This window comes from Pleuronectes platessa, chromosome 11 (genome assembly GCF_947347685.1).
Source record: "Pleuronectes platessa chromosome 11, fPlePla1.1, whole genome shotgun sequence".
Classification (NCBI taxonomy): Eukaryota; Metazoa; Chordata; class Actinopteri; order Pleuronectiformes; family Pleuronectidae; genus Pleuronectes; species Pleuronectes platessa.
The window spans coordinates 24,004,879-24,031,149 of NC_070636.1; the positions used below are offsets into that span (position 1 = coordinate 24,004,879).

At 41.6% G+C, this 26,271-nt stretch overlaps 1 protein-coding gene across 1 annotated transcript in view; it reads right to left on the reverse strand.

Annotated features, from left to right (window-relative positions):
- Nucleotides 1-24,735, reverse strand: part of gabra2a (gamma-aminobutyric acid type A receptor subunit alpha2a) — a 41,591-nt gene extending 16,856 nt beyond the window's left edge. The window contains exons 1-6 of the mRNA XM_053434476.1: nt 24,668-24,735; nt 20,774-20,886; nt 13,695-13,762; nt 2,320-2,540; nt 1,939-2,021; nt 1,385-1,528 (exon numbers count right to left, since the gene is read on the reverse strand). Coding sequence (XP_053290451.1) covers nt 1,385-1,528; nt 1,939-2,021; nt 2,320-2,540; nt 13,695-13,762; nt 20,774-20,886; nt 24,668-24,735 — 697 coding nt within the window. The remainder of the gene's footprint in view (nt 1-1,384; nt 1,529-1,938; nt 2,022-2,319; nt 2,541-13,694; nt 13,763-20,773; nt 20,887-24,667) is intronic.
- Nucleotides 24,736-26,271: the final 1,536 nt, after the last annotated feature.

A 26,271-nucleotide genomic window follows, 5' to 3' on the forward strand; every position in this document is an offset into this window, starting at 1 on the left:
GTAAACATGATCACATGATCTCCTCCGCAGAGTTAATACATCACTTCCTTCCTTTGCCTGCTGCACCCGGCTGCTCCACCCCCTTTTGTTGCTGTTGTGAACCTCCTGCTGTGTTGTTTGAAAGCTCTGGGAAAACTCTTGACTGAATTCTCCAGACTTTACCCACCGGTCATTTCTGAAACTGCTTATGTGTTGGTCTGCAAGTAAAGTAAAATGGCATGGTTTCACTGCGTGCATCTTCAAATCAATATTAAGTTGACGTTTCCCAACTATAGCATCAGCGATAAGAAATGGCTGTATTTTACTGTAAGTACAGTGGGAGGAAAGCAACACAGACAGGTAGGTTTGCCACACTAAAGAGAGATGCATTGTTTATCAACTTAAAATAACTCATATTTGCGGACATCAAACTCACAGAGAACACATTTACCTGACTGCTGTTCAGGAGGAGTGTGGCCTTAATTAATGTGGGCCTGCAATGTGTTTTGTGAACGTATAGGAAGGGCCAGCTCTGCATTTTTAATACAAGGAATCGGCCGTTGGATAGAATGAGTGCTGTAAAAAAACACACACTGCTTGGGGCGAGCATAAAAATAGGGTTTACTGGATTGAGTCATTTACTGTATGTGGCAGCAGCAGTGAAAAACGCACAGTCGGTTGTTTTGTGTGTGATGCCGGGATGTTTTGGAGGTGACCCACACCTCTAGAGTGCTGCTGCTGGTTGAAAAAGCCTGTTCATGGTGAGGTTCACAAAGGTCTGTCTAAGTCCTGCCCAGACATCCATCAACACTGACACTGACAAACTCTTAATGGATATTATAGATAATATTAGAGGACACTAAAGAAACATGGTTATATTTGCTGACATGGCGAGAGTCCAAAGTATGCACAGTAAGAACTATATAGGCTGAAATATTAAATCCAAATAGACATTGGATTAGAAAATTCATATGTCAAAGTTTCATTACCGATTTTAGACATGAACTCTGCGTGAAGTCATGAGAATCGGACACAGATTTTAACCGCAGTTTGCTTTTCACACAATCACAATGCAGCAAGAGGTTCTCTGCTCAGACGCGTTCACAACAGCAACAAACGGGCGAGAGGTAGAGCAGCCAGAGGCAAGAACTGACATACTAATTCAGCTGCGTAGAAAATAATTAAAGATCAGCTGTCTCAGGGAAACCGGTGAATATCTGAACACAATATTATCAAGAGGTCTTGAAACTGATTGGGATGTATCTATTTTAATCCTATAAAATGTTATCAAAAATAATAAATAAATCATCAATCTGTCGAACTTACCACTCCCAAATTGAGCAGGTCTTACTGGTGACGATATACTGAAATTATTCACTTTATATTTCTAATGCAGGATGCTCACCAGTACTGGATTTAATGGTCTCCTTCCCCACACTCTGGCCCACCAAATCATACTGGTTGAGTCTGGATCCATCAGCTGCAACATCCACTGACTGGGAGGCATTACGAGTCCAGAGGTAAGTAACCTCTGTTTTTGTGTAGGCATCTGATGGGGAGATAGCAAGGAAACGTTAGCTTAGCATTTTACTAGCATTAGACAACAATCCGTCATTGGCTGCATGTTCAGAGTAGTTCAGTAAGCTAAAACAGAGAGATATTTTAGTATGTCTGAAAATATAGTGTCAAACCAATATAATGCTTTGGTTACTATTTAAAAGGAAATATTTTAGTAGGCCTCAGCACTATGCAAGCACTGCGTGTGTGTTTCACCTGTTTCAAAGAGAGTTAAGAACCAATAAAAGGTACATCTGGGTATTGTGTCCTATATGAGGATTACCCAACACTTCATACAGTCTGTGTTGGACACTGCAAACATCAACATGTGCATGTAGGTTGTGGTTGAAAGTAGAATGATGTCATTTATAATGTGGATGATGTTAATCTGATGACACTTACAGCTGCCGAACTTCAGAGGACACGAGTGAGAGTCCATGGGAAAGTCTTCTAGGTGCATTGGACACTCAGCTTGGACTGTGAGCCTGGCAATAAAAACACAAACAACTTACTGTCTTCTCTAAATCACAGTTATCCTGCTGTAAGGGAAGCCTGGTTTAGGAATAAGATTTTTTTGGAGACAGATGATGTATTTAATATGTCAGGTATGACGTGTTTTTCCCCATGCCGATGTTTGTTGTGAACAACTGAAGCTGTATTTGCAGGACTTTATGGATTGCACTGCTTCCGTTTGAGTGGCTGATTGCAGGGTTCTATAAATAAACAGGTGTAAAGGTGTTTAAGTGCTTATTATCTTTTATTAAAATAAATGAAATCAGGTACCTCATGGTGTAGAGCAAGGTTCCGTCATCCATGATTCTCAGTAGCTTGTTGGGCATCGTCATATTGTGGGCAACAGATTTCTTGCCATTGTGGAAGAAAGTGTCAGGGGTCCAGATCTTACTGGCCATCAGGTTGTTGAGAGGGAGAATGTTCATTGGTCCATTAAACTTAAGGCGCTCATCCTTCCATCTCTGGCGGAAGAAAACATCTATAGTGTACTCCTGAGAGACAGAGAGAGAAACAGAGCAGGGGAGGTAGGGTGAGAAGGAACCCAAAGACCAGTGTGAGACTATGTTGACTTGAGGAGAAGTGATTTCATTTCACAACCTCCAGGTGTCAGCAGTGTTAATTTCGTTGACGAAAACTATGACGAAAAATATTTGTTAACGATCTTTTTTCCATGACGAAGACGAGACGAAGACGTAACGAAAACGGATCTTTGAAAATAAAAACTATGACTAAATCTATTTTAACTTTCGTTGACGAGACGCGACGAAAATGTTGGTGGTTGACTAAGTCACAATACTTTTTTTAAACATCATCGTATCAGGCCGTCATGAAGTATCAGGAGCGGGCGAGTGAGTGTGTGTGTCTGTGTGTGTGTGTGTGTGCGCCAGATAGCGCACCGGTCCTGAGGCTCCGCCCCCCGCCCCGCTCACTCGCTCAGAGACACAAGATCAGAGCTCGTTCACGTGTGGAAGCCACTCACTGACTGACTGGCTGCTTCTTAACAATGGAAACAGTGAAAACACAGAGTTTCTCTGGTCTCAGCTGATCAGAGATCAGCGCAGCAGCTTCTTGATCAGAGCAGAAGCTGCAGGTGGTTTGTACCGAGCTTCAGTTTCTGTGTCCGCCTCCAGCCTGACCTGCTCTCACTTTTTGTTTTCACATTTAAAACTAAATATATATTTTTAAGCTATTAGGCTGCAGCTATATGTTTTTATTTATTTCAAAAGAAGAAAAGGAATTAATGTGGCTATTAAATGTGACTAAAACTAGACTAAAATGTAATTCGTTTTCCTCGACTAAAACTAGACTAAAATTAAGAAGGATAAAAATGACTAAATGTGACTAAAACTAATATGCATTTTCGTCAAAAGACTAAGACTAAATCAAAAATAGCTGCCAAAATTAACACTGGGTGTCAGTGAAACATAGGTAAGAAATCATGAAAAATACCATGACACTGGTATTAATAAATCTAAATGGAGAAACTCCTCATTTTGAGAGCCACTTGAATGATTCAATGCATGTTGTTGCTCTTTGGTCTGGTAGTAATGGAACAGGAATAAACACTGCCTTAACGCACAAAGTCAGATGTCAGAGTGCAGTGAACAGTTCTTTGGAAACTTCTCAATCTGATCTCAACATATAATACTTCTCATAACAATACGAAATGGAGTCTGGTTAAGATCATATCTATATACAAAATAATAGAAAGATAGACTAATCTAATTATACTAACTGACACCAGTGTCGCCAGCAATTTGTACCTAATATTTGAATTATTCTTAGTCTGAACTATAACTGGTGCTTTTATATCATGAAGAGAGATTAACAGACATAAATGAGCCCAGAAGAGGCTTTTGTATTGTAATGTTACAGGAGGACAGGTACGTGACTGCCTCGTTTATTCAGATCAAGCAATGCTTTCCTAATGTTCACAATCAAAAGAGAAATATGGATCAATTCATTGCTAAAATCGTACATCTACTATACAATCCAGTGGTTGGTATGCTCTGCTTTCACAAACACCACCACTCACTCCAGAGTCACCTTGGAAGGTGGCTTTGCCATTCACATACATTCTACACATGAGGCAGTGCATCTATGTGTAGCCATTTCTCTGTTACACAGCAATCACATACTGCTTGAACAGCCATCAGGGGCAATTTGCGGTTCAGTTTCTTGCCCAAGGAAACTTCAGCACGGGCCTTCTGTTTAATGGATGATCCACTCTATCTCCTGAGCCCGATGGAGTACTGGCTAGGTGATGATGATGTACCATTTTCTGCTACTGCTGTGGTTCCTGGATTTGGTAAAATGGGCTGATGTGAGGATCACTCAGGTTGTTATTGACACACACCATGCTACGTGTTTTAAACCCTAACAATGAACACTTCACAACAATGCTCCTCCTTTATGTAAACTGTTTAGAGTTAATCTATTGAAATGATAGTCCTAAAGCTTTGTATATGTGGCAATAAACAACTGTTGGACATCATTATCACGCATTGCTTAGTAACATAACAGGAATATAGATGGTATATTCTATTAGCAACTTAAATTAAAAGCAGAATCAAAATAATGTCAGTATTAGGTTGAAATTTTGCTGAATATTTACACATAGTATTTGAGTAATACCTTTGTAAATAACTTTAAATTCTTTGAAATCATATAAGTGTGAAGGATTGTGTTTTTAAATCAGACAATCGTTGCTGTCCTGTTGCGACCTCAGCCTTGAAGTGAGGTTGATCTTGGTTGGCAAAGTGTGACACCTGGCCAGGTTCTGTCCTGTCGGTCTCAGATCCAGCTGTTCCCTTAGGCAAGTGTCAGCTATGATTTACATCAATTTCACTAAGGCCTTTAGTCCCTCCAGCAGAGTGGAAACATCTCCCTCGCTTTGTCTCTCTGATTACTCCACAGTGAACCACATTTCCACTAGGGACTGCATGAAGTTGATTTGTCATTTGTCATCTTATAAAGAGTTTATAAGATGTCTGTTTGAACCATCCCTTCTTTCTAGGTACACACACACAACCAATAACCCAGTCCCTAATATTATAAATTCTAAATTATATTGCTAGGAGCATGGTAATGCATATATTATGAGAAATTATTTGTCAGGATTGAGGATGATGAAATGAGATTTTAAGAATGATAATTTATGGGATTCATGAAGTCAAAAGTAATGGGTCTAAAATTACTCAAGAAACAGATATTCAAAAGCTGAACAGACTGAAATACTAAATCATTCAACATTCTATAACATCCCTATAGGTCAAGTCCCTGTAACATCAGCTTACAACACATGCCTAATAGATGCCAATCATAGATGAGATATTAAATGTGCCATACAGGTTTGCCTTGAAGGTTAGTTGTCTGTGTTGCTGTACATAGCAACATCATAGATATTCTGTGCCGTTAGCCTATTATTACTTATATATATTCTTTTCCATTTGAAACCAGCAGTTGCCAATGTTTATCTTCACCTTAACTCTACAACGTGTCTAGTAATTGGAGTGAAAAAGTCTGCGCAGTGACATACCCCCTTCAAGTAATTACGGATAGTAAGAGCCCAGAAAATGTATAAATATTAAAACTCAGGTGAAGATTATTTTCTCTGTTTATTCTTCTACGAAATACAATGTTTATCCGTCTATGACACAAACGTATTAACCCTTCCTGAACCGTTTCAAAGTAAAAGCACTCCAGCGTTTCACTTTCGGAATCCATTAATTTATTCTAAAGGGGCTATGATCTGTTTTAGCCTCCTGAAGCATCTCACCGAGTTTTTGCCATTGTATTATTTGTGTGAGAAGAACGTACAGGACATTTCTATAAACCAGCAATGAGAAACCTTCACAAACAACAAGGCAGAGGAGCAGCAGGCGTCGTCTAATCAATCAGGAAGAGAAGGAGTGAGAAGAAAAGACAGGCCAGACAGGACATAATAATCCAGCAATGAGAAGCCTTCACAAGCAACAGGGCAGAAAAGCAGCAGGCAGCCGTCTAATCAATCAGGAAGAGAAGGCGTGAGTTTATGTGGTCGCATGTCGGTGCACATGTGTGTTCCTGTGTGGGGGATGTGTGGATGTATGACAGTAAAGCTATCAAAGGCAGAGCAAAGGCAGACGCAGTGGTGGAGGGAAATTATCTGCAGCGAGTTTGATGGATACATGGTATGAATTAAACATGAGACCTACCCTCTTTTTTCTTTCTTCAAGAAGGTGCTGGGTCAATCACAGCCACTTCCCTCCCACTGGCCCTTGCTCCTGTACCACTTTAATGTTTAAGAAGAGCCAGGTGGGGGGGTGGGGGTGGGGGGGGATCGTGATGGAAAAACCTGGCAAAGCTTTTAAAGCAGGAAGCTGAGTGTGTATGAAAGTGTGACATACAGTTTAATGTGCATTTTCATGAGCTGCAACAGTTCATTGAGGAGTGTTGCTGTCAGTATGTCAGTATTTAATGGAGACCACTTTAATATGTTTTTAAAAAATCCGTATATGACCGTTGACTTTTAAATTTGATTTTTATCAGGTCTGTATTAATAGAATGTTACACATGTTCTGTTGCACTGGAATACTTCCTCTTGTACACATTGTTAAAAATGCTCTGGTTTGTTTTTGATTTTTTTAACCCAATAAGAATCATCTTAGGTAAGAGATGCAAAGAAAGTTTCCCTAGATTTCCCAATATTTGCGTGGTGTATTTGCATGAGGGGAGGTTATCACAGTCATATAATCAGGGCCGGCCCTAGCACATTTAGCGCTCTAGGCAAGCTTCACTCCTGGCAAAAAACAATGTATCTCTCATTGAAAACATGGTGCCACACATGTAGAAGAAACTGTAGAAGATGTCAAGAGAGTTTGTGGTGATAAGCGTGTGTGTGTTGTCAAGAATATCAGGTGATCTCCGCAGCACAATTAATACGTCACTTCCTGCTTCTGCCGCCACCTCGATGCAGAGGACTTGTTGCTGTCGTGAATGTGTCTGTGCAGAAAACCTCCCAATGCGTTTGCATGTGTGAAAAGTAGGGCTGCCACTAACGACTTTTTCTATCGATTAATCTGTCGACTATTTTACCGATTCATCGATTAATCTAAATGATTAATTCCTCCCAAAAAATCGAATCGACCATTTCATCTCATTTCAGAAGCGCCGCACAGCGGCAAGGAAAACCCGGCGCCTCCTATCCGACCCCCTGTTAAACCTTTGTGCAGTTCACATGGGCTGCGATGTGCCTCGCGCCCTACACCGATGGTTCGGGCGTCGTCTCTGTCGAGTTTGCTTAATAATGTACGTGAGACAGACTGTGTACTAATGTTGACATCTTTATTCGGGTCCTCACTTCCGTGTCTCACCTCGCCCCCACATTCATTGCCTCCTCCTATTGGTCCACAACATACCAACAAAGGGGCTTCCTATTGGCTAAACCTACATGTCAATCAACTCTTGTAAATCACATTGAAAGATACCACAGTCTATTTTTTTCGCTCGCTGCAAGCGTATCGCGCCAGGAAACACACTGGAAAATGATTTTAAATGGTATTAATGACATATTCCATACTTTGTGGCAGCGGCACTAAAAAGAGCGACGTAAATTCATAATTTGTGTGGGTCTGACACGTCAGTTTAAAATATTGATGTCGATGCATTTTCAGCGTCGACGTCATCGATGACGTCGACTAATCGCGGCAGCCCTAGTGAAAAGCAAACAGCTATTAAGGATATTATTATCACTTGCAAACTCAATGGTAGGACTTATCGTAGCAACGCCGCAGTAGCACTGCATGATAATCAAAGGTATGAATTCTCAACGTGGTGTCATGAAACAGTTCGTAAGATATCGTGTAGATTTTGGTGTGAGAAAAACAACAGGTCAGATTTAGTTTTTCTTACTAATAAAATGGTAAAATCTAGTTTTTTAACCCAGTGGCGCGCCCCATAGTTTTGCATTGGGCTATGGTAGTGGAGTTCAAGACCTTTCCAAAACAGTTTATACAATGTCTGTTGCATATTTAGTTTCCATCCTGTAAGCTATCAAAACTGACTGCGGTGCAAGGTTCAAAGGTCATCTCTGAGGAGCAGGAGCCATCCACTATTTTCCCACTGACATGATGTTACTCCCGAGGTCAAGACCTTTACTATGATGTCTTTGCTTTTGTTCTACGACATTTCATCATGCTCCAAGCACAAGGTGTACTTTCTCAGACCCCTTTAAGGTCTAAGCTGGATCAAATCAAATCTGTTTTAAGTGGTATTTAATGGCCAGATCTGGTCAAAATATGTATGTTTGATTTATACACAATCATGTGTTTCACTTTGGACCAATTTAGAGACATCTTTGTTCATTAACAACCCAATTTCTCACAACCCAGCCTAAAGGCCGAATTATAGTCGGGTTGCACGCACGCACGCACTCACGCAGCCCGCAAGGCTTGTGATTGGTCTGCTTACTACATCCCGTCCGGAGTCTAACTTCCGGTTTCATGCCCCACAATACGCGGAAATCACGGAAGATTTAGAAGAACGAATATGGACCAAATAGAAGAGCACTTTGCAGAAGAGATCCGAAAGTATGACCACTTGTATAACCCGTCACTGACTGGCTGATTTGTCCGCCCAGAAATAGGCTATGAGGAGCCGGAGTGGCGATGTAAATAAACAGTCGACGAAGAAGAAGACGTCTCTTCTTTGTGTGTTTTGTCTTAGAAAAAAAACGTTACTCCGCCTAGGGTTCTGGCGGGGAATTGCATTGCAACACGCGCAGCACGTTAGAGAAGTATAAACCAAAACGAGTCCGTCGATGCAGCTGCGTGGCCTTCCGCGGTTGCAGTCGCAGGACTATAATTCTGCCTTAAGACTGTTTGCCCTCCTCCCCTCTGGGAGGCGCTACAGGGTCCTCCGTTCCCGAACCAGCAGGTTCAGGAACAGCTTATTCCTGCGGCTGTCACTCTGCTGAATCACCGTGGTGCAGACTTCATATGTTTTTTGTATTCACAAAGAGAGAGAAGCACATAGGTCACGTGTCCCCAGCCTCCTGACTCACGATATAGTGCAATTCATAAGAATTCTAGTGCATAATTTTAGTAGCATTTCCTACGAAATTTTGATGAGACCAGCCTGGAATTCTCACAAGTAAAACATGAGACTCTTGAGGAGTCTAGTGATCTATATGGAGTCAACACAGAAAGCCATGATAGCTGCACTTTAAAAAAGTTATCTGCATGTCAGGTTAATGGCGGCTAGAGACACCAGGTAGAGAGTGTTCAGCTTTTACTGCTCAAATTTCTGAGACACTGGAGATGGTTCAGTGAGGTCGGCATCTACCATCTAATTCCAGAAATGACTGACTGTCTGTCTGCTGGACTGACACAGACATTCACAGGTGTTGAGGATGCTAATCTCCATCATGACAACAACATATCAGCAGAAGAGTTATTAAATACAATAATAAATGGTCTGTATTTATATAGCGCTTTTCTAGTCTTGATGACCACTTATTATTATTATTATTATTATTGTTATTATTGTTATTATTATTATCATGAATTAACCTATACACAATTGCCAGGCTGAAGATATTCACATTGTGGAGCAGATTTTCCAAATGAAAGGCTCTTGTTAAATTCAAATACTCCAGAATGCTGTATTACTGTATTACCACCCAACTGTTCTTGTTACTGACCAGTGGCAAGGCTTCTCTTCTGGCTGCGACAGTGGCAGCCATTTCCTCCTCTGCACGTTGGGTTAATTTCCGAAATTCTAAATTTTGCCCTGTAACAGCAGCATAAAATATTATCTTAATCACACCAGGAAGTACGCCAGTTTTACGTTGGTATTTTAATTTTAGCATCAGCTTTTCTCTCCATATAGGCTGAAAACCTTGGACTGCAAAAAGTAGCAAATACTGAAGTCAAACATTTTATCATGAAACTGATTTAGTTTATTAACTACGACGGCATTTCAGTGTCAGCTGCTGCTATGTGAGAAAATACTGGTCACGTACTGTATCCCCAGAATCTTTAAATACAGAAGTGTGTAGGCGCATCATAGTTCACAAGCAGCTGAGTGGTGCACAACTGATAAGAAGAATAATGGGGCCATTTCTCTCCCTTGTACTGAGCACTGGCTGATTAATCAGGCGATAACCTCTTTCAATCCCATTACACGCCTCTTGGTGTGAAAAGAGAGAGAGCAACAGGCTGAGAGTCAAATCGACCCTGATGTTGTAAAGAAACTAATGTTGGGCCACAATGGGGATCAAACCCATAACTGTGCTATTGTTAGCACTACATTTAACCAACAAGCCAATTCTCATACAAGTATGTTGGAAGGGCAGAGGGATGCTTTTTACACAGGGAGATAGTCCAGAGGCTCGTACAAGAAGGCCAGTAGAAATGTAACATGTGCCACTGTGCACACATGGAGCTCCACACAGTGATGGAAGTGTGTGGATAAAAGCCTGCAAGCCAACAGAGTGTTACTGTATATTAAGCACATTAAACACTGAGTGGGTAATGGGAAACTATAAGAGAAAACAGATAAGAGGAGATAAGGAAGCTGCTGCGTATATCCTTTACTTCCATTGCATTGAAATAGAGCTGTGGAGGAGGATATTGCTCTTGCGACGTGATCATGTGAGAGGTCCTTCTCCGCTGCAACATATGCTTGAGTGAGGGCTTCCCACAACCAGGGAGACAGCCGATGTTTAGTCTGAGGCGTTCCCTGAGAACGTTCTGTAATGCACAAACAGCTGCTGGGCCTGTCTGATGGCTGCTGTGCGCACCCACATAATGAGACTGTGCGCGCACCGGGCAGAGGCGAGAAGACGCTGCCTTCATCTCGTTACTGTGAGGGGGAGGAAAGAAACCCCTCCAAGGAAATCACTCTGGATCTGAAGAAGGAGGTTATACTTTTAGGCATGAAGGCTCAAAGTTGCTGTGCCCCCGTCATCTCTAACAAGGTAAGATGGGGAGACAGTGCACATAAATCACCTAATCTTTTAGCTGATGTTAAAGCTCTCATGGCAGCAGTGTACCTTTTGACCATAGACAGAGTAGGATTTCTCTCAACAGTTTGAGGAACGTTAGCATATGAGATATACGATTTTGGATCTCTACTGCCCTCCACACACCGGGCCAAAAAAAGCAGAGAATTTTGATGTACAAGATTCTGTGCTGGATGGAGTCTTATGCCCTGAATACTGTGTATAGCTGTGGGGTGTAAACCTTGGCTCTCTGAACACAGCTGTTCAGGGGAGGAAGGTTTGGGTTCGGCAGGGGAAGGCCTATCACAGGAAGATGCTTCATTTAATAGTCGACCTGTGTCTCTGCACCATGGGAGCTCCAAAGGCATGTTCCACCACGGCTGGCACCATGATGTGAGCTCTGGAGCCGCTAAAATCAATGACAGTAGTTTTTCCTGGATACCAAGTACAAGGCAAGGTATTAGAAGGAGAAGGTGTAGAGGAGGGGTCTTGGGGTTATGAGTGGTGAGAGATTGTGTGCACTTTGTGTTTTCCCAGGACTGAAACAGGAAGAGCCAACACTGCTCTCCCAAACTTTGGCGAGTCATGGATTCATCTTCCTCTCACTGTGGAATGACCAGCATGCCCCTGATCGAAGGCCCTATTTGCACTGGTCATGGACCTGCCATGGGGAGGGGCAGGGATGTTGCCGAAAAAGATGGGACCAGATCATGTTTGAGGCAGGGGTTATATAGTGTACTATAGAGAAACTGTGATGTAAAATCACTTCTGAAACTGTTTTAACTTCCTAGGTGTTAATAAAAGGACAGAAATGTCAAACTATGCACGTGTGATATGAAGACTTTCAGTTGCTGCCATAAGAAAGGTGTGTGATTTCCTCGTGTAAAGGAAACAGGAGAAAACCTGGGTTTATTTCAGAAGCCATCAGACTGGTGAACGGTAACAGTAACTGCTCAGTTTACCATGACGAATACATTTCCACTTTATACTTATCCATCCTCGATTAAGCATTTTGGAATTTAATATACTTGTTTTTTGCATTTTATACATTTGTTTAGATTGGTCGACATTAATCTGGTCTTTGTATGTGGATGAATTGTCTGTGCACTTGTTTTTGCTCCTGCCTTGAATTGTCAGTCAGGGGATTTAATGGACATTTTGTCAGGTGTGTATGTGATATAGCATGATCTCACACCAGGGTCTTCCCCAGAGAAAGGCAGGATGTCTCCCACACTGATGAGAAACCAGGAGGGTAATAAATACCTTTAGATACCCATGGGAGGGGGCCTGTGGGTATAAGGGAAGAGACCTCTCCTCTGTTCTTGGCTCGGATGTCGGTTGTTGAAAATTTCCAATTTACCGATAAGTCAGTTAGCTGGTGGTCATTTGGTTGCTTATTTGGAATTATCGGCATAATACAAGCTAACATTACAATGTATCTTGATGTGACAGTCTCTGCCAACATAGCCTTTGTTTAGACTGAATAGATCTGACAATTAGTATCTATTTCTCTTAGCACCGTTATTATTGTTGGGTTACTAGGTTTGTCTGAACTAGAAAGAAAACCCAGCTGACCATGTGCGGGTGTCAGGCTTGGTTGTATTATTGTAACATTATTACAATCACAGGATATGTGCTACCGTAATACTACATCAAATTCTGTGCTAAATCAGAACGTGATTTACGATGGACAGCCAATGTGTGATAATGATCACTAATATGTTGCTCCATATTGGAGATGGGAGTGGATGATCAGATCACACTTTTAATAACACAATATGACCCATGCCCCTTGTGGATGGGTTTCCAATAGCAACACCACAAGGATAATACCCTGTAAATGAGACATTATCTGCTGGATGTGTAATTACATGTGAACTGGCTCAGCGAAAAAGCTTTTCATGAAGGACCCTGCCAGCTTAGAGGCACATTGGCCAAAAACCTGGTGTTTAGCTGTCCTTGCACTGTAACTCCTCTGAGACTACACCACAGTGACAGTTATCATGATCTTATTGTTAGATCCCCAATCTGTGATCTGGTCAACACCAGCTCCCGGTTTTCCAACAGCCAGCCTGCAATCTACCAGTACAGCGCCGACACTCACCAGATGAGTGAGGTGTTCTACCAAACGCATATGACCAGACTTTTATCCACCTTTTTCTGCTTTTTATAAAATCAAAATCTCTCACAATCCTTGTATTTTGGAAGTTGTCACACATGTTGCCTTTGTTAATGACTTTATAGTCTCATGAGAGTCTTGCACTGACCTAAGAACAGTTTTACAAGAGTTTGATGAGGCTGTGTGTGGAAAGAGCAGTGTCAGTAAATCGATACATAACAAAAAAAAGGCCATCATCCGGTTCATAATAGAGCTGTCAGATTTTTACAAAATGATTATTGCAGCCAAAAGATTTCACATTAACAAAATCAAATCATGTGTGTTGGAAACTTATTTGTTTGCAGTTGATGCTCTCAAGGGTTTGAGGCCATTTACATGTTGCTGTGTGTGTGTGTGTGTGTGTGTGTGTGTGTGTGTGTGTGTGTGTGTGTGTGTGTGTGTGTGTGTGTGTGTGTGTGTATGTGTGTGTATCTGTGTGTGTCTGTGTGTGTCTGTGTGCGTGTGTGTAGCACTGGGGGATGAAGTGATGTGTTTGGGACTTACCATATCTGTGTCAGACACTGGACCAAAGCTGGTCACATAGATGTCAGTCTTCACTTCAGTTACGCGGTCTGTGAGGACAAAAGATGACATTTAGTGTTGAAAAACCTTGTACATTACAGAAACTAACTTTTTATGACTTAATTTAAGATTGTATTTATTTAGCCCATATTCACAAATCACAGTTTGTCTCAATGTGTCCTTAACCCTCAACAAGAGTAAAGGGTATATTTGTCCTAAATGAAGAAAGCAGAGATGGACAAATCCTGACATTTAGTGCCCAAGTTGAATAAAGCATCAAAAACACCACAAGAGTATCTTTCATTTGACCCAATATCTTCAGCTTGCATCATAACTTTGATGGTATTTATTTCAACTCCAAACCCAAACTGATATCATCTCCTTCAGAAACACAGACAACCTTCTCCAACTGTATTAAATGGCAGACTAGCAGTCTGTGTGTACAATTTGTGTTTGAGAACCAGCATTTAGATTTGTTAAAGAAGATGTTTAGATGAAACGCAAGCCATTCATAACGTTGCTGGAGATTGTTTCACACCTAAGTAGGCAGTGAACACAACAATGACGTATTATGATCTTAAACAATTACCATGGTAAAAACATTTGCAATTAAGCGGAGCCATTTTCGACAACCACCTGATAAAAGTCAGACCAATGTTTCCTTCTTAAATTTAGTTTCTTAGCAGTTTGGCAAAGGTCCATCCCAGTTTAGGGGTATGTACACTGGTGTACCCCCCTGAAGGTGTCAGGGGAGTAGATATTGGGGGGCAGGCAAACACCTACAGCAGCAGAGGGTGAAACAGAAAATAAGTCAAGAATCCATAAAGGGGGGAAAAGAGAAAAAAAGGTTTCAACAAAAAAAGGCCTGACGAAGAATAAGCTCCGTTCAGCATGCTCCGGTGGGGGTCAGGTTCTGGAGCACAGTGATTTACGACAATGTTCTTTAAAAACTCCACCGCAGCACGGACAAAGGACGGTTTGAATCCCTCTGAAGAGCACCTCAGCCGAACAGGTCTGTTACTAAATAATGTATTAATTCATTTACACACCTTGAAATACATACAGGCAGACAGAAAAAAAAACTGTAGTTGACTGATTTATTGTTGGTGCAGGTGAAAATAAAGGAAATCGTTTTAGTGAGTCCATTAGCTCTTTTGATATTATTATCTCATTCTGAAGTGTGAATTGAACTTCTATCAGTGATGGTGTTCTCTCCAGGGGTCGGATTCATAAAAGAGTGCGTAGGATTCTTACTAAAAGTGTGTCTGGTAGTGATGTGTCGGTCGTGAACGATTCGTTCGTTTTGAACGAATCCTTACAAGGACTCGGGAGTAACGAGTCCTCTCAAAGAGAGATTCGTTCATTTTCTCGTGGCCGCGCATCGGGACTGTTGCATAGGCTGATGCAGGTCACGTGAAAAAGGATCCAAAGACTCGTATCCGGCAGATGAACGAATCACTGATCCGAAGACTCTGTTGGCAGAAGAACGAAACATTGATCTGAAGACTCTGTTGGCAGAAGAACGAAACACTGATCTGAAGACTCTGTTGGCAGAAGAACGAAACACTGATCTGAAGACACGGTCGGGAGGTGAACGATTCGTTCATCTGCCGGGTACGAGTCTTTGGATCATTTTCTACGTGACCTCCATAGGCTCAGAAGAGGAAATAGTTACCTCATCCCCTTTCGCGTGACCGCTGTTAAAAAGCAGCCATGACTGACAGCTTTTGTGTGGCAGTTCATATATTTTTTAAGAAAACCTCCTCTATTAAATACAGTAAAACATGACAGTTTGTATGGTTTTAAATTGTCATTTATTGTCACACTGGCATTTAATTATCACGGGAAATAATTACACTGCACTAAACTGTAAGTGTAAATGTAAAGTGAAAATAACAAAACAAGTCATTATGACTTGTGAATAGGGAGTTGAACGATTCGTTCATCTGCCGGGTACGAGTCTTTGGATCGTTTGCACCCCCCCCCCTCATTTTACTGAACGAGATTCAAAGAACCGACACGGTAAAAAGATCCGAACTTCCCATCACTAGTGTCTGGGCACTAAACCCGGAAATGGCGTACGCCAAAGCTAATTCCGTTTTATAGAACCGTGCGCACGCAAACCTGAACTCCAAATCCTCTCTCCACACGCCCAATTTCTACTATAAATGGTCAATGCAAAGCACGTCACGAATATTAAATTATGAAGCTGGCCAATGGGTTTCCACCGTGAGTCCTGACGGAGGCACGGCATCAAGCGATGTGAAGAGGAAGTGAAACTTTCTGGCACTGACATCGAGGTGTTTGTTAGTGAGGTGGAGGTGAAGAGCGACTTTATGGGACAGCCGTGATGTCACTAATAAAGAAAATACACTGATACTCTGCCGCTGCTGCTGTGGATAACACAATGTGTGAGAATAGAAATCGCTGAACCCTCGCTTCCTCCTCATCCTTCCATTTGCATGCACACATCGTGCAGAACCCCGCATCGGGGTCACGGCAGTATTTATCCATTTAGAGCATCGGACCGATTCCCTCACATCAATGGATCCTTGCCTCCACTCTGGGATATTATTTGGAAAGTTTCTACGTTTCTTGTAAGTGATCTTCTGTGCGCTCTGTGCGCTGGGTCGCTCTGTGCGCTGGGTGGCTCTGTGCGCCTGGTGGTTAAGTCACGTTCACTGCAGTGAATTATTGATACACGCACAGTGTTAGAAGATATCATTAAAACCTGTCAATGACTCGGCTCCGTAACTCCGCGGTTAAATCTAATCTGAACGTAATTTGCTGTCAGTTGTTTTATATATTTTTTAATTAAAAGGCTCGTGTGGAACAGATATGTCGCACGAGCAAAACTGAGCTGTTGGTTTTAATGTAAATGATGAAGTGGATCAATACTCTGGCTTCAGGTCGCCACTTTCCCTTCTCCAAAACGTCCGTACGCAAGGGTCAGAGTTTGCGTGGAAATATGCAAATTTGCCCGTCACGTTTGTTTTTATAAATCCCAACGTTTGCGTAAGAAGTGGCGTACGCACGTTTCAGGCCCGGTTTTGTGCGTACACAACGCTAATAAATCCGACCCCAGATCAGGGTCTGTTCTCGACAGCCACACTCTATTTATCCTCAGGTGTACGTGGGGCTGCACTGAGCCCCTCTCAGGTCATGTGTCTTTTTTTTTATTGTGCATGGTAGCCCTGCATGGATCCAACAGATGCCCCTGTGAAATGCACAGTGAGTTTAAAGTAACTGCTGCCAGAGAAAATGTAATAGATAAGATAAGAGGTCCGACAGTGAACCAAAATACTGCGCTGAAAGGAGGAAAAAAAATTTCTCTGGAGCTGAGAGAAACTTAAGGCAGTGAGTGATCACTTTCAGCCTTTCAAAGAAGTCCAGATGATACACTATTGTAAAAAAAAATATTGACTTTAGCTGGTTTAGGACTCGGTTACACATACGCAAAATATTTCAGAGGTGAACCTTTGCCTTGTATTCACTTCAATCTGTGAGAGCGAGGAGTTGACTAAAATGCTTGTTTTGCAAATCACAGTGTAAGTTCAACTTTGGTGAAATTTGACCTGCGATATTCGCTTTGAATTCATGTATGTGTGAGCAGATCACATGGTAATGTTCGAAAGGCCACTTTCTGATCATGTGAGTATTTGTCATGTTTGCCATACAAACATCGCTTTAACGGCTCAGTCACAGAGAAAATTGCACCTCTCTCCATTCTCTTCTTTGTTCATCCATGAATCAAACATCGGTATCTGAAGCTGCACGGTGGAAGAGGCTAGCGTTGCGTTCCCTCAGCTTCATTATGTTGATGACTCTGCTCTTAATGTCAGTGAAATATAAATGCAGAGCGAGGTGCCACATTTCATCGGACTGTCGAGGAGCACAACAAACCAAGCTCTGAGGGATTCCTGTGTGTGGAGGTATGTTGCTGTAATCTTTCAGTGTCACAGTGTCTGGGATCATTTACTCTACTACACAGACAAGATCACCTCCACAAGGATAAAGTAGGGTTCATTTCTCAGTTCTCCTTCATGTCTTTGAGCTGTAGTTTGAACTCAACGCACAATTCTACTCCCACTCTCAACACAATGTTAAGCTGAGAGCAACTCTCAAGGCTGTTGATGCCCATCCAACCACACAGGATTTTCCACAGACACACAAATTAACTCGACACTCAAAAGAGAGACAACAAACTTATTGGATCCTTAATCATCTGCTTGTAGTTGGTAACCTAAATTGTGCAGAAGACCTTCATATCTGTAGGGATCTGAAAGCAGATTATAAGGAGTATTCCTATCTCTCTCTTCAGGGTTTTTTTTGTATTCTTCACTTGTCTCTAGTTCATAAACAATACATGCAGAGGGGAGTAAAACATAGAGAATGCATTTTGCAACAACGAACTAATTGAGTCTGACTCTCATTGAGAACACTGCTTTCCCATTTAAGGTCTGCAGAGATTGTACTGTGAAGACAGTTAAACTCGTTCATGTATCCAACTGCTTTCCCGACACTTTCATTAGGTGACGTCCCACCATTACCCCTCCTCACACACTTCATCATCTCTTTAGTTTCCCTAATGTGAGGCTGAAGGTTATGATCTCTACAACGACTAACAACGTTGGACATCTTCCTCCTATTTGTCGACGCATCACATTTAGACACTTGTCCTGCAACCACTTTAGATTCATCAGCAGGTTTTTCTACTTTAACTGAGTCATCATCAGAGGAAGCCAGTCTTCCTGTCAAGCCCCAGTTTTAAATTGTGAGTGACTGAGAAAGATTGTTGCTGATTTAAATACAGATTCTTCGTTTTGCACAACCCAGACCTGGTGTGTTTGTGTAACGGGACACATGAAGGGTTTATGTTGTTAAGTAAGTGAACTATCACTCATACAACCACTATAATGAACACCAGGTCTTTGGATACTTGATACATCTTTAAATGCCACAATAAGCTCTGCCATTGATTCTCCCTTACAAAGATACTATAATGAAATAATCTCAATATATGTTTATGCAATAATGATAATATAATAATGCTCAGCTTTTGCAAACTTTGTCAGGAATACCCTTTTCACTAAGGAGGACACCTTTGAATATAATGCAGTCAAGTACAGCACCATCACTATGAATTGAGTGCTCACACATTTAACTGACATCTTTATGACAGTGTCAACAGAACCTGAGCGTTACAGGCATGACAATAAATGTCATGTTGTATTAAATTACATTAACCTGTGGGAGTGAAGCTAATAAAGTAATTTAATTAGATTACAGAGAGGCCTTTATGTAGGACTCCTGTTGTAGAGGTTAAGTAAGAGGTTGTCCGTTTTTTTTATCTGATCCTGTATTTGCTGTCGATGCATTCCCTTCATGTTGGCCAGCTGTACTGACACATGTCTGTTGTGCTGAAAAGTGCAAGTGGTGCTTGTCCACAGCCTTTCATTACTAATGCCAAACTCGTTCTCTCTGTAACAGACTGTTGTGATTCAAGAAATTAATTCAGTTAACTCTACTTTACCAGTGTTAAGGTTCTTGAGGCAAACTCAACGTTTCCTATGCACATCTTTCAAATGAAAACGCCGCCAACTTTTCCTGGAAGGCTTTTTATTCATGTTTCACTCATAGAAGCTTAAAAGTCTTTGATAGAAAGGGAAGAGTGGAAGTGACTTATTGACAAATAGAAAATAGAAATTGTGCTTGAAAAAGAAAGTCTTACCTGACTATTCAGCTGTATTATTTATAGTTTTATTATTGTAAATTAATATTCAGTGTTCTCGTTTTCATTCTTAGGACATGTTGCATTTACTGACAGCACAGCTCCAGTGTAAAATGGGGAAGGACTATAAGATACACAGCAAAGGGCTGGATCGGAATCAAACCTGTGGCAGCTGCCTCCTCACGTTGGGCACCTGCTAGCTCTAGCTCCCCTGGTAACACTGTGAAGCCATGCTGTCTTGGCTCTAAAAAAGGCACTTGAGGTGTCTCAAGTTGCGCTTCTACAAAAGTCGATAGATCAATATGTTTATCGCCACTTTTTGTAGTATGTAGCTTTGCGGTGCATAGACACCTTACAAACTCGGGTGTGTTTGCCTGGTTTCGTTGGTTCTTTCGATTGCTGCGATAAAATCCTCTGGTGTGCACCAAAGAACAGTCTCTGAACACGTCAATTGTGGTCTGTGAGCAACCAAGCAGCGCACAGTTTTAGCATGAATTCATGTCTCATTTATTTAGAATATCCTTCTGCTGTGTGGAACTGTTCAGGAGGTGATTTGTATATGTGATGTAAAGTATAAAGTTAGTTTAAAAGAATCCGTTTGTTATCATGGCAACCCACACGCACATCAGCACTTAAGTGTGGGGACTTCACCATGGTCAGACAGTCAGATGCAAACTGATTATTCCTATTATTTTGTTCTGTATTTATCTTTTTGTCATTTTTAAGATCATGTAAGTGATTTGCAATTAGATGAGGTGTGAAAGCACAACAACTCGCAAATCCAATGCACATATTTTCTGTCATTTAATAAAGCAAATAACGATGCATTTTCAAATCAATCTGCGTTTTTAGGCCCACTATGGAGGCAATAGTGAATTAGTATTGCCTCCATAGTGGGCCTGGAAATGATGTCAACACATTGGGGTACACAGGCTTCCACTTTACATTTTAATTTGGTTAAAAACTTAAAATACCTTTGCTTCGATTTGTTCTACTTACAAAATTGTTAGAAAAAAGACTAAATTTGGTCCATGGCCCTTTCTCTTGATCAAGTTGGAGAAAATAACTCTGATGATGATTATGTCAGAATGATGTCATTAGTGTTAAGTCAGTTTACGCTTGGTGACTTCAGATATATGACACTGAGTAACAAGCTGCAGGTGCAGACTTTGGGAGATGTAGGTCTATATAGGATGGAATTATGGGAAATGTAGGATCCAATGTTTTGGGGAATAATAACAAGGAATGTCAATCTGTGTTGCTTTCATTGTAAGGAGAAGCACTCTAGTGGTGCCCATACAGATATATGTGTAAGTCTCCCCTGTCTTACCTCCCAGGCCTGGTCTCAATCTGTTGTCATATCCATCCAGCAGACTGTCCAGGATCTTGGTGAAGGTTGTGATGTCGATGGTTTTACGTGTTGAATTGGAAGCTGCTCTTGACCTAAATAAAAGACAAACACAAAGCAAGAAGAAAATAAATAGCTCTACATTTAAAAGAATAGATACAAGCGATATAGGGAACTGTAGGTGACAGCCCATTTGGTGATCACCACCTACATATTCATTTCTAAAAGAAGCAACTTCTTGCACATGGTTTTGATTTAGTTGAGTTCTTATCTGCTATACAGTCGCTTTGTAAGTTATTGTTTATTTTCTTTGTAGTTTCCAATTATATGCACTTCATATACAATTTTAGCTTTAAGTATTTTTTTACCACTGCATTTCAAAAGTTTGTGAGTTGTGAGGTGACTTGTAGATCATCACCACCAAAATTAATATCTGTTACCAGTAATGTTAGTATTGTCTAAGTAATGCAAAGCTTTCAATTCCCCTGTAGATCTGTGTTCCAATCCTAACCTATGGTCACAAGCGCTGGACCAAAAGAATGAGATTGAAAATGCAAATGGCCAACATTAGTTTATGCCTTAGGAGGGTTCAGAGTAGAACGACGTCTACTTCACGTCGAGCATAGATACCTGGTGCCTTCCATTGGTGCAGAGGTCAGAAAATGCTGCATAGCATTCCTCTAATGGAAGTGTAATGTTCCTTGCTGTGTTCCCCTACTTGGCCTATGACGAATTCATATTTAAGTGACAGTAAATCTTTAATTGTTCATTAAATTCATAAAGGAGTTAAATATGCAATGCATGAACACATTTAAAATAGTTTAATACTTATATATTCTAAATATTGTAACTGGCATAAAATAGCCTCCTTGTTTTCTGTGTTAAAAGATGCAATGTGACAGTTTAATGCACTAAGAGATTTGACTTCTTGAAAGGCCAGTGTGTTACAGATTTTCCGCTTTAACAATTTATAACCTAGGTATTAATCTAGCGGCTCATAAAAGAGGTGTGTTGCACTACAGCTGATGAGAGGAGACGGTATGGAAAAATATGCACGCATAAATCACCTTCGTTTTACTCTCTTTTTAGATTAATACGTAACCTGGGTGATATATTTTCATAGTATATTTGACATGTTTTATGTCCGACAAAATGGATAATTTTCATGGGGGCACAATTATACTTATATTCACACACAGGGATGAGGATTTTAATTTTCAGAAACTGTTCAATTTTAACTCCCACAATCTCATTAATTCAATTAAGTGCATAGTGATGGGTAAAAAGGTGTCAATTACTAAAGTTATACAGATCGATCCTTTGTGTATTGTTAAATCGGCCGAATTGATCAGAACGTAATGTTGAAACGTAAAACACGACAGATCATAATGTATCACATTTCATGTTTCGCTGATATGCAAACAATCCTTATTTTGTCATATTTATCCATGAGGTCTGGCATTTCGCTTTCCGCCTGGAGTTGGAGTGCACAGAGCCGAGCCAGCATTAAAATATGGAGCCAGAACAGTCTCAAAAGGATTAAATGCACACAGAAATGAATACGTGCGCAAAAAAGATCCACAAATACATTTTCAATGCACACACAAATATGTTTCATTCCATATATAAGTAAAAAAAATCCACATGTAAAATATAAGATTCATAAACATATTTCCGATGCACACACAAATAGAAAAAAAATTCACAAATATATGCATGTAAAAGTATTTGCAATCTTCATCAAATACATATTTGGAGCTTCTTACATTCATATATAAACTGTTGGACCTGCATTTACAAAGTGCTTTTAATTTGTAAACCTCGCTGCATTTGTGTGTGAGACTTTTGAGACTTTTGAGACTCCCCTGACGTGTCTCTGTTTCACGAATGCGTTTTTTCTAAGAGGGGATCGTCTGTAGCCAATCAGATGTCTCACTCCTGTACAGCCAATCACGTGAGTGCCATTACACGACGTCATTAAAATGCGCGCAGGCAGCCTGGAGGTTTTTAGCCTGCCAGCCAATAGACATAGAATTAGTAGACGCTGATCCCCGGCTCCTCACACACAGAGAACGATGACAACAGAAAAGGGCTGTTGATGACGCGACAGTTTTGCTGAAATAAAGTGACACCCAGCGGGTCAAAATGCTTATGTTATCATGTCTTAGCGCAGCGGTTCCCCGGTATTGTTTCCAAACTGCATTGCTAATTCAACAGCTGCAACAGCTTGAAGCTACATGGAGGCAGCTAGCTTCCACACACAGTCAGCACGGACACCCGATACTAGCTACTACCAAGTGTTTGCTTCTAACCTGACGGTGTTTGAGAAACAGTGTCATGAGAGCCTTGGGATTAAGTCAGCGGGTTTTGGCGCTGTTCCCACCGCAGTTAGCATGGTGGCTAGCCCGCTATCCCCGTTATCAAAGTTCGTTATAACCGTATGTGACCGTACACACATGCTGTAAGTGCTCTGACCAGCCACCGTCAGCCGGACAACGGCGCTGGCTTAACACACTTGTCACATTAATCATAGAGTCGTAGTTGTGATTTAGGTTTATTGTGATTTAGGGAATGAAACAGGAAGTTAGAGGTCCGGAAATGACGCCGGGCGGAAATTGTGTTTTTAGTGGACCAATCACAGCCAAGTGCTATCCGTGGGCTGTCCGCCATTTCGACGTGTAGTTAGAAAAATGTGTTAAGCCAGCGGCGTTGTCCGGCTGACGGTGGCTGGTCAGAGCACTTACAGCATGTGTGTACGGTCACATACGGTTATAACGAACTTTGATAACGGGGCTAGCGGGCTAGCCACCATGCTAACTGCGGTGGGAACAGCGCAAAAACCCGCTGACTTAATCCCAAGGCTCTCATGACACTGTTTCTCAAACACCGTCAGGTTAGAAGCAAACACTTGGTAGTAGTTAGTATCGGGTGTCCGTGCTCACTGTTTGTGGAAGCTAGCTGCCTCCGTGTAGCTTCAAGCTGTTGCAGCTGTTGAATTAGCAATGCAGTTTGGAAACAATACCGGGGAACCGCTGCGCTAAGACATGATAACATAAGCATTTTGACCCGCTGGGTGTCACTTTATTTCAGCAAAACTGTCGCGTCATCAACAGCCCTTTTCTGTTGTCATCGTTCTCTGTGTGTGAGGAGCCGGGGATCAGCGTCTACTAATTCTATGTCTATTGGCTGGCAGGCTAAAAACCTCCAGGCTGCCTGCGCGCGTTTTAATGACGTTGTGTAATGGCACTCACGTGATTGGCTGTACAGGAGTGAGACATCTGATTGGCTACAGACGATCCCCTCTTAGAAAAAACACATTCGTGAAACAGAGACACGTCAGGGGAGTCTCAAAAGTCTCAAAAGTCTCACACACAAATGCAGCGAGGTTTACAAATTAAAAGCACTTTGTAAATGCAGGTCCAACAGTTTATATATGAATGTAACAAGCTCCAAATATGTATTTGATGAAGATTGCAAATACTTTTACATGCATATATTTGTGATTTTTTTTTCTATTTGTGTGTGCATCGGAAATATGTTTATGAATCTTATATTTTACATGTGAATTTTTTTACTTATATATGGAATGAAACATATTTGTGTGTGCATTGAAAATGTATTTGTGGATCTTTTTTGCGCATGTATTCATTTCTGTGTGCATTTAATCCTTTTGAGACTGTTCTGGCTCCATACGGTTCATTCATGTCAGTGGGACTTTGTCTGCAGGGATACACAACCTCTGCTCGACTGAACCCTCCGTCAAACAGCCCTTAACCCGAGAAGAAGCCGGAGAGTCGCGCGCCCGCTCCGTGCATGTGGCGGAGCGGAGCGGGTTTGATCCATTTCTCAGTTAAAACACACATCGCTGACACTTACCGGGTCGGCCACAGTACGATCAGAGAGAGCAGCACAGACATGGAGTAGGAGCTCCATCGTCCTCTCATTGCTGATGCCTGCAAACAAGACGGGAGAGCAGAGCACATTTCAGCCGAGACAGTTCGATGGAGCCACACAGGAGACCAACATCCCACTGGTCCAGACTCTTCACACCGGAGTTCACTCCATCCAACACTGTCTCCATGCACACCCCTTGGTTTGGCACAATGCATCCAATTGATGCGCCACAGTGACATCCCTCCTACCTGAGACGCGACAGGTGTCCCCGAGGTTGCCAAGAGAGACTGGACTACGTCAGGACACCGTGGAGACGAGCAGGGAAAAGAGAGAAGAAGGGTTTCCCAGAGAGAGAGAGAGAGAGAGAGAGAGAGAGAGAGAGAGAGAGAGAGAGAGAGAGAGAGAGAGAGAGAGAGAGAGAGAGACTGATCACTGTCCGTCCATTCTAACTCTTCCAGGGGAGTCTCAACCCCCCCCTCAGCTGAAGCATACTCTGACCTGGGAGTAGCTCTGTCACTGAGGCACACCGAGGCGCACTGAGTGCTCTGTGGGCAGGGAGCCCTTTCATTCCCTCATAACGAGGTTCATCTGTGCGCACGACTGCGCGTGACGACTTTTAAACCGCGTGCAAGTTGCATAAAAGCACGTGGAATGACACAAGTGCATGCTAATTGCTGATGAAGGGACTTGAATTGATAATTTCAATGAATATGCACACACAGTGTTCCTGATGATGGTATTTTAGAATGTTTTAACTCGGTTCTGGAGACAGAAAAATAACTTTGGACTTCACCTTTATGATTACATACAATAAAGTGGGATTATTCACTATAGCCTTTCATTAGCATTTCTCATTTCATTTTCGATCAGTTTTTCATTTGCACTAATCAGTATTACTTTTCCATTCTGAGTTTGGCCATTAAATGGTAAAATGGTCTCCATTTATAAAGCACTTTCCTACTCTTGACGAACACTCAAAGCTCGTTATAGCACAGTTTGGTCTTTCACAGAGTTATACAGTGTCTATGTGCATCGGTTTCTCTACCGTTCGTTACTCGCACCCTGATAGGAAAGCAGTCAGGGGCAGTTTGGGGTTCAGTTTGTGGAATGGGGGAGATGGGGATTGAACCGCAGACTTTCTGGTTAGTAGACGACCTGCTCCATCTCCTGAGCCACAGCTGCAGTCACAAAAAAGGAATCAAATGAACAAACTAGTTATTTTCCTTCAATGGCCTGCAATTACCCGGCAGAGGGGGGGAGTGTTCCGAGGTCACAGATCCTTAATTGCGCCAAAAGCCCCAGATTTACAGTGCATCAGTTGTTTGTGTGTGATTCAATGAATAGGAATTCACTTCAATAAAGAACATTATTACTGCCTGTCTTGTCGGCCCAGTGGCCACATATTATACTATATTATATATATTTTTTAATTCCCGCAAACTGAACTACTAGATAGTGTTGGTCAATGCCAATGTATCTGCAGTGTACACTGTGTGTGATTAGGAAAACAAACATAGCTAATTCCGTTCAAAGAAAACAATACAAACAAACATCAATAATATGTAAATTGACTGTGTGATTGACAA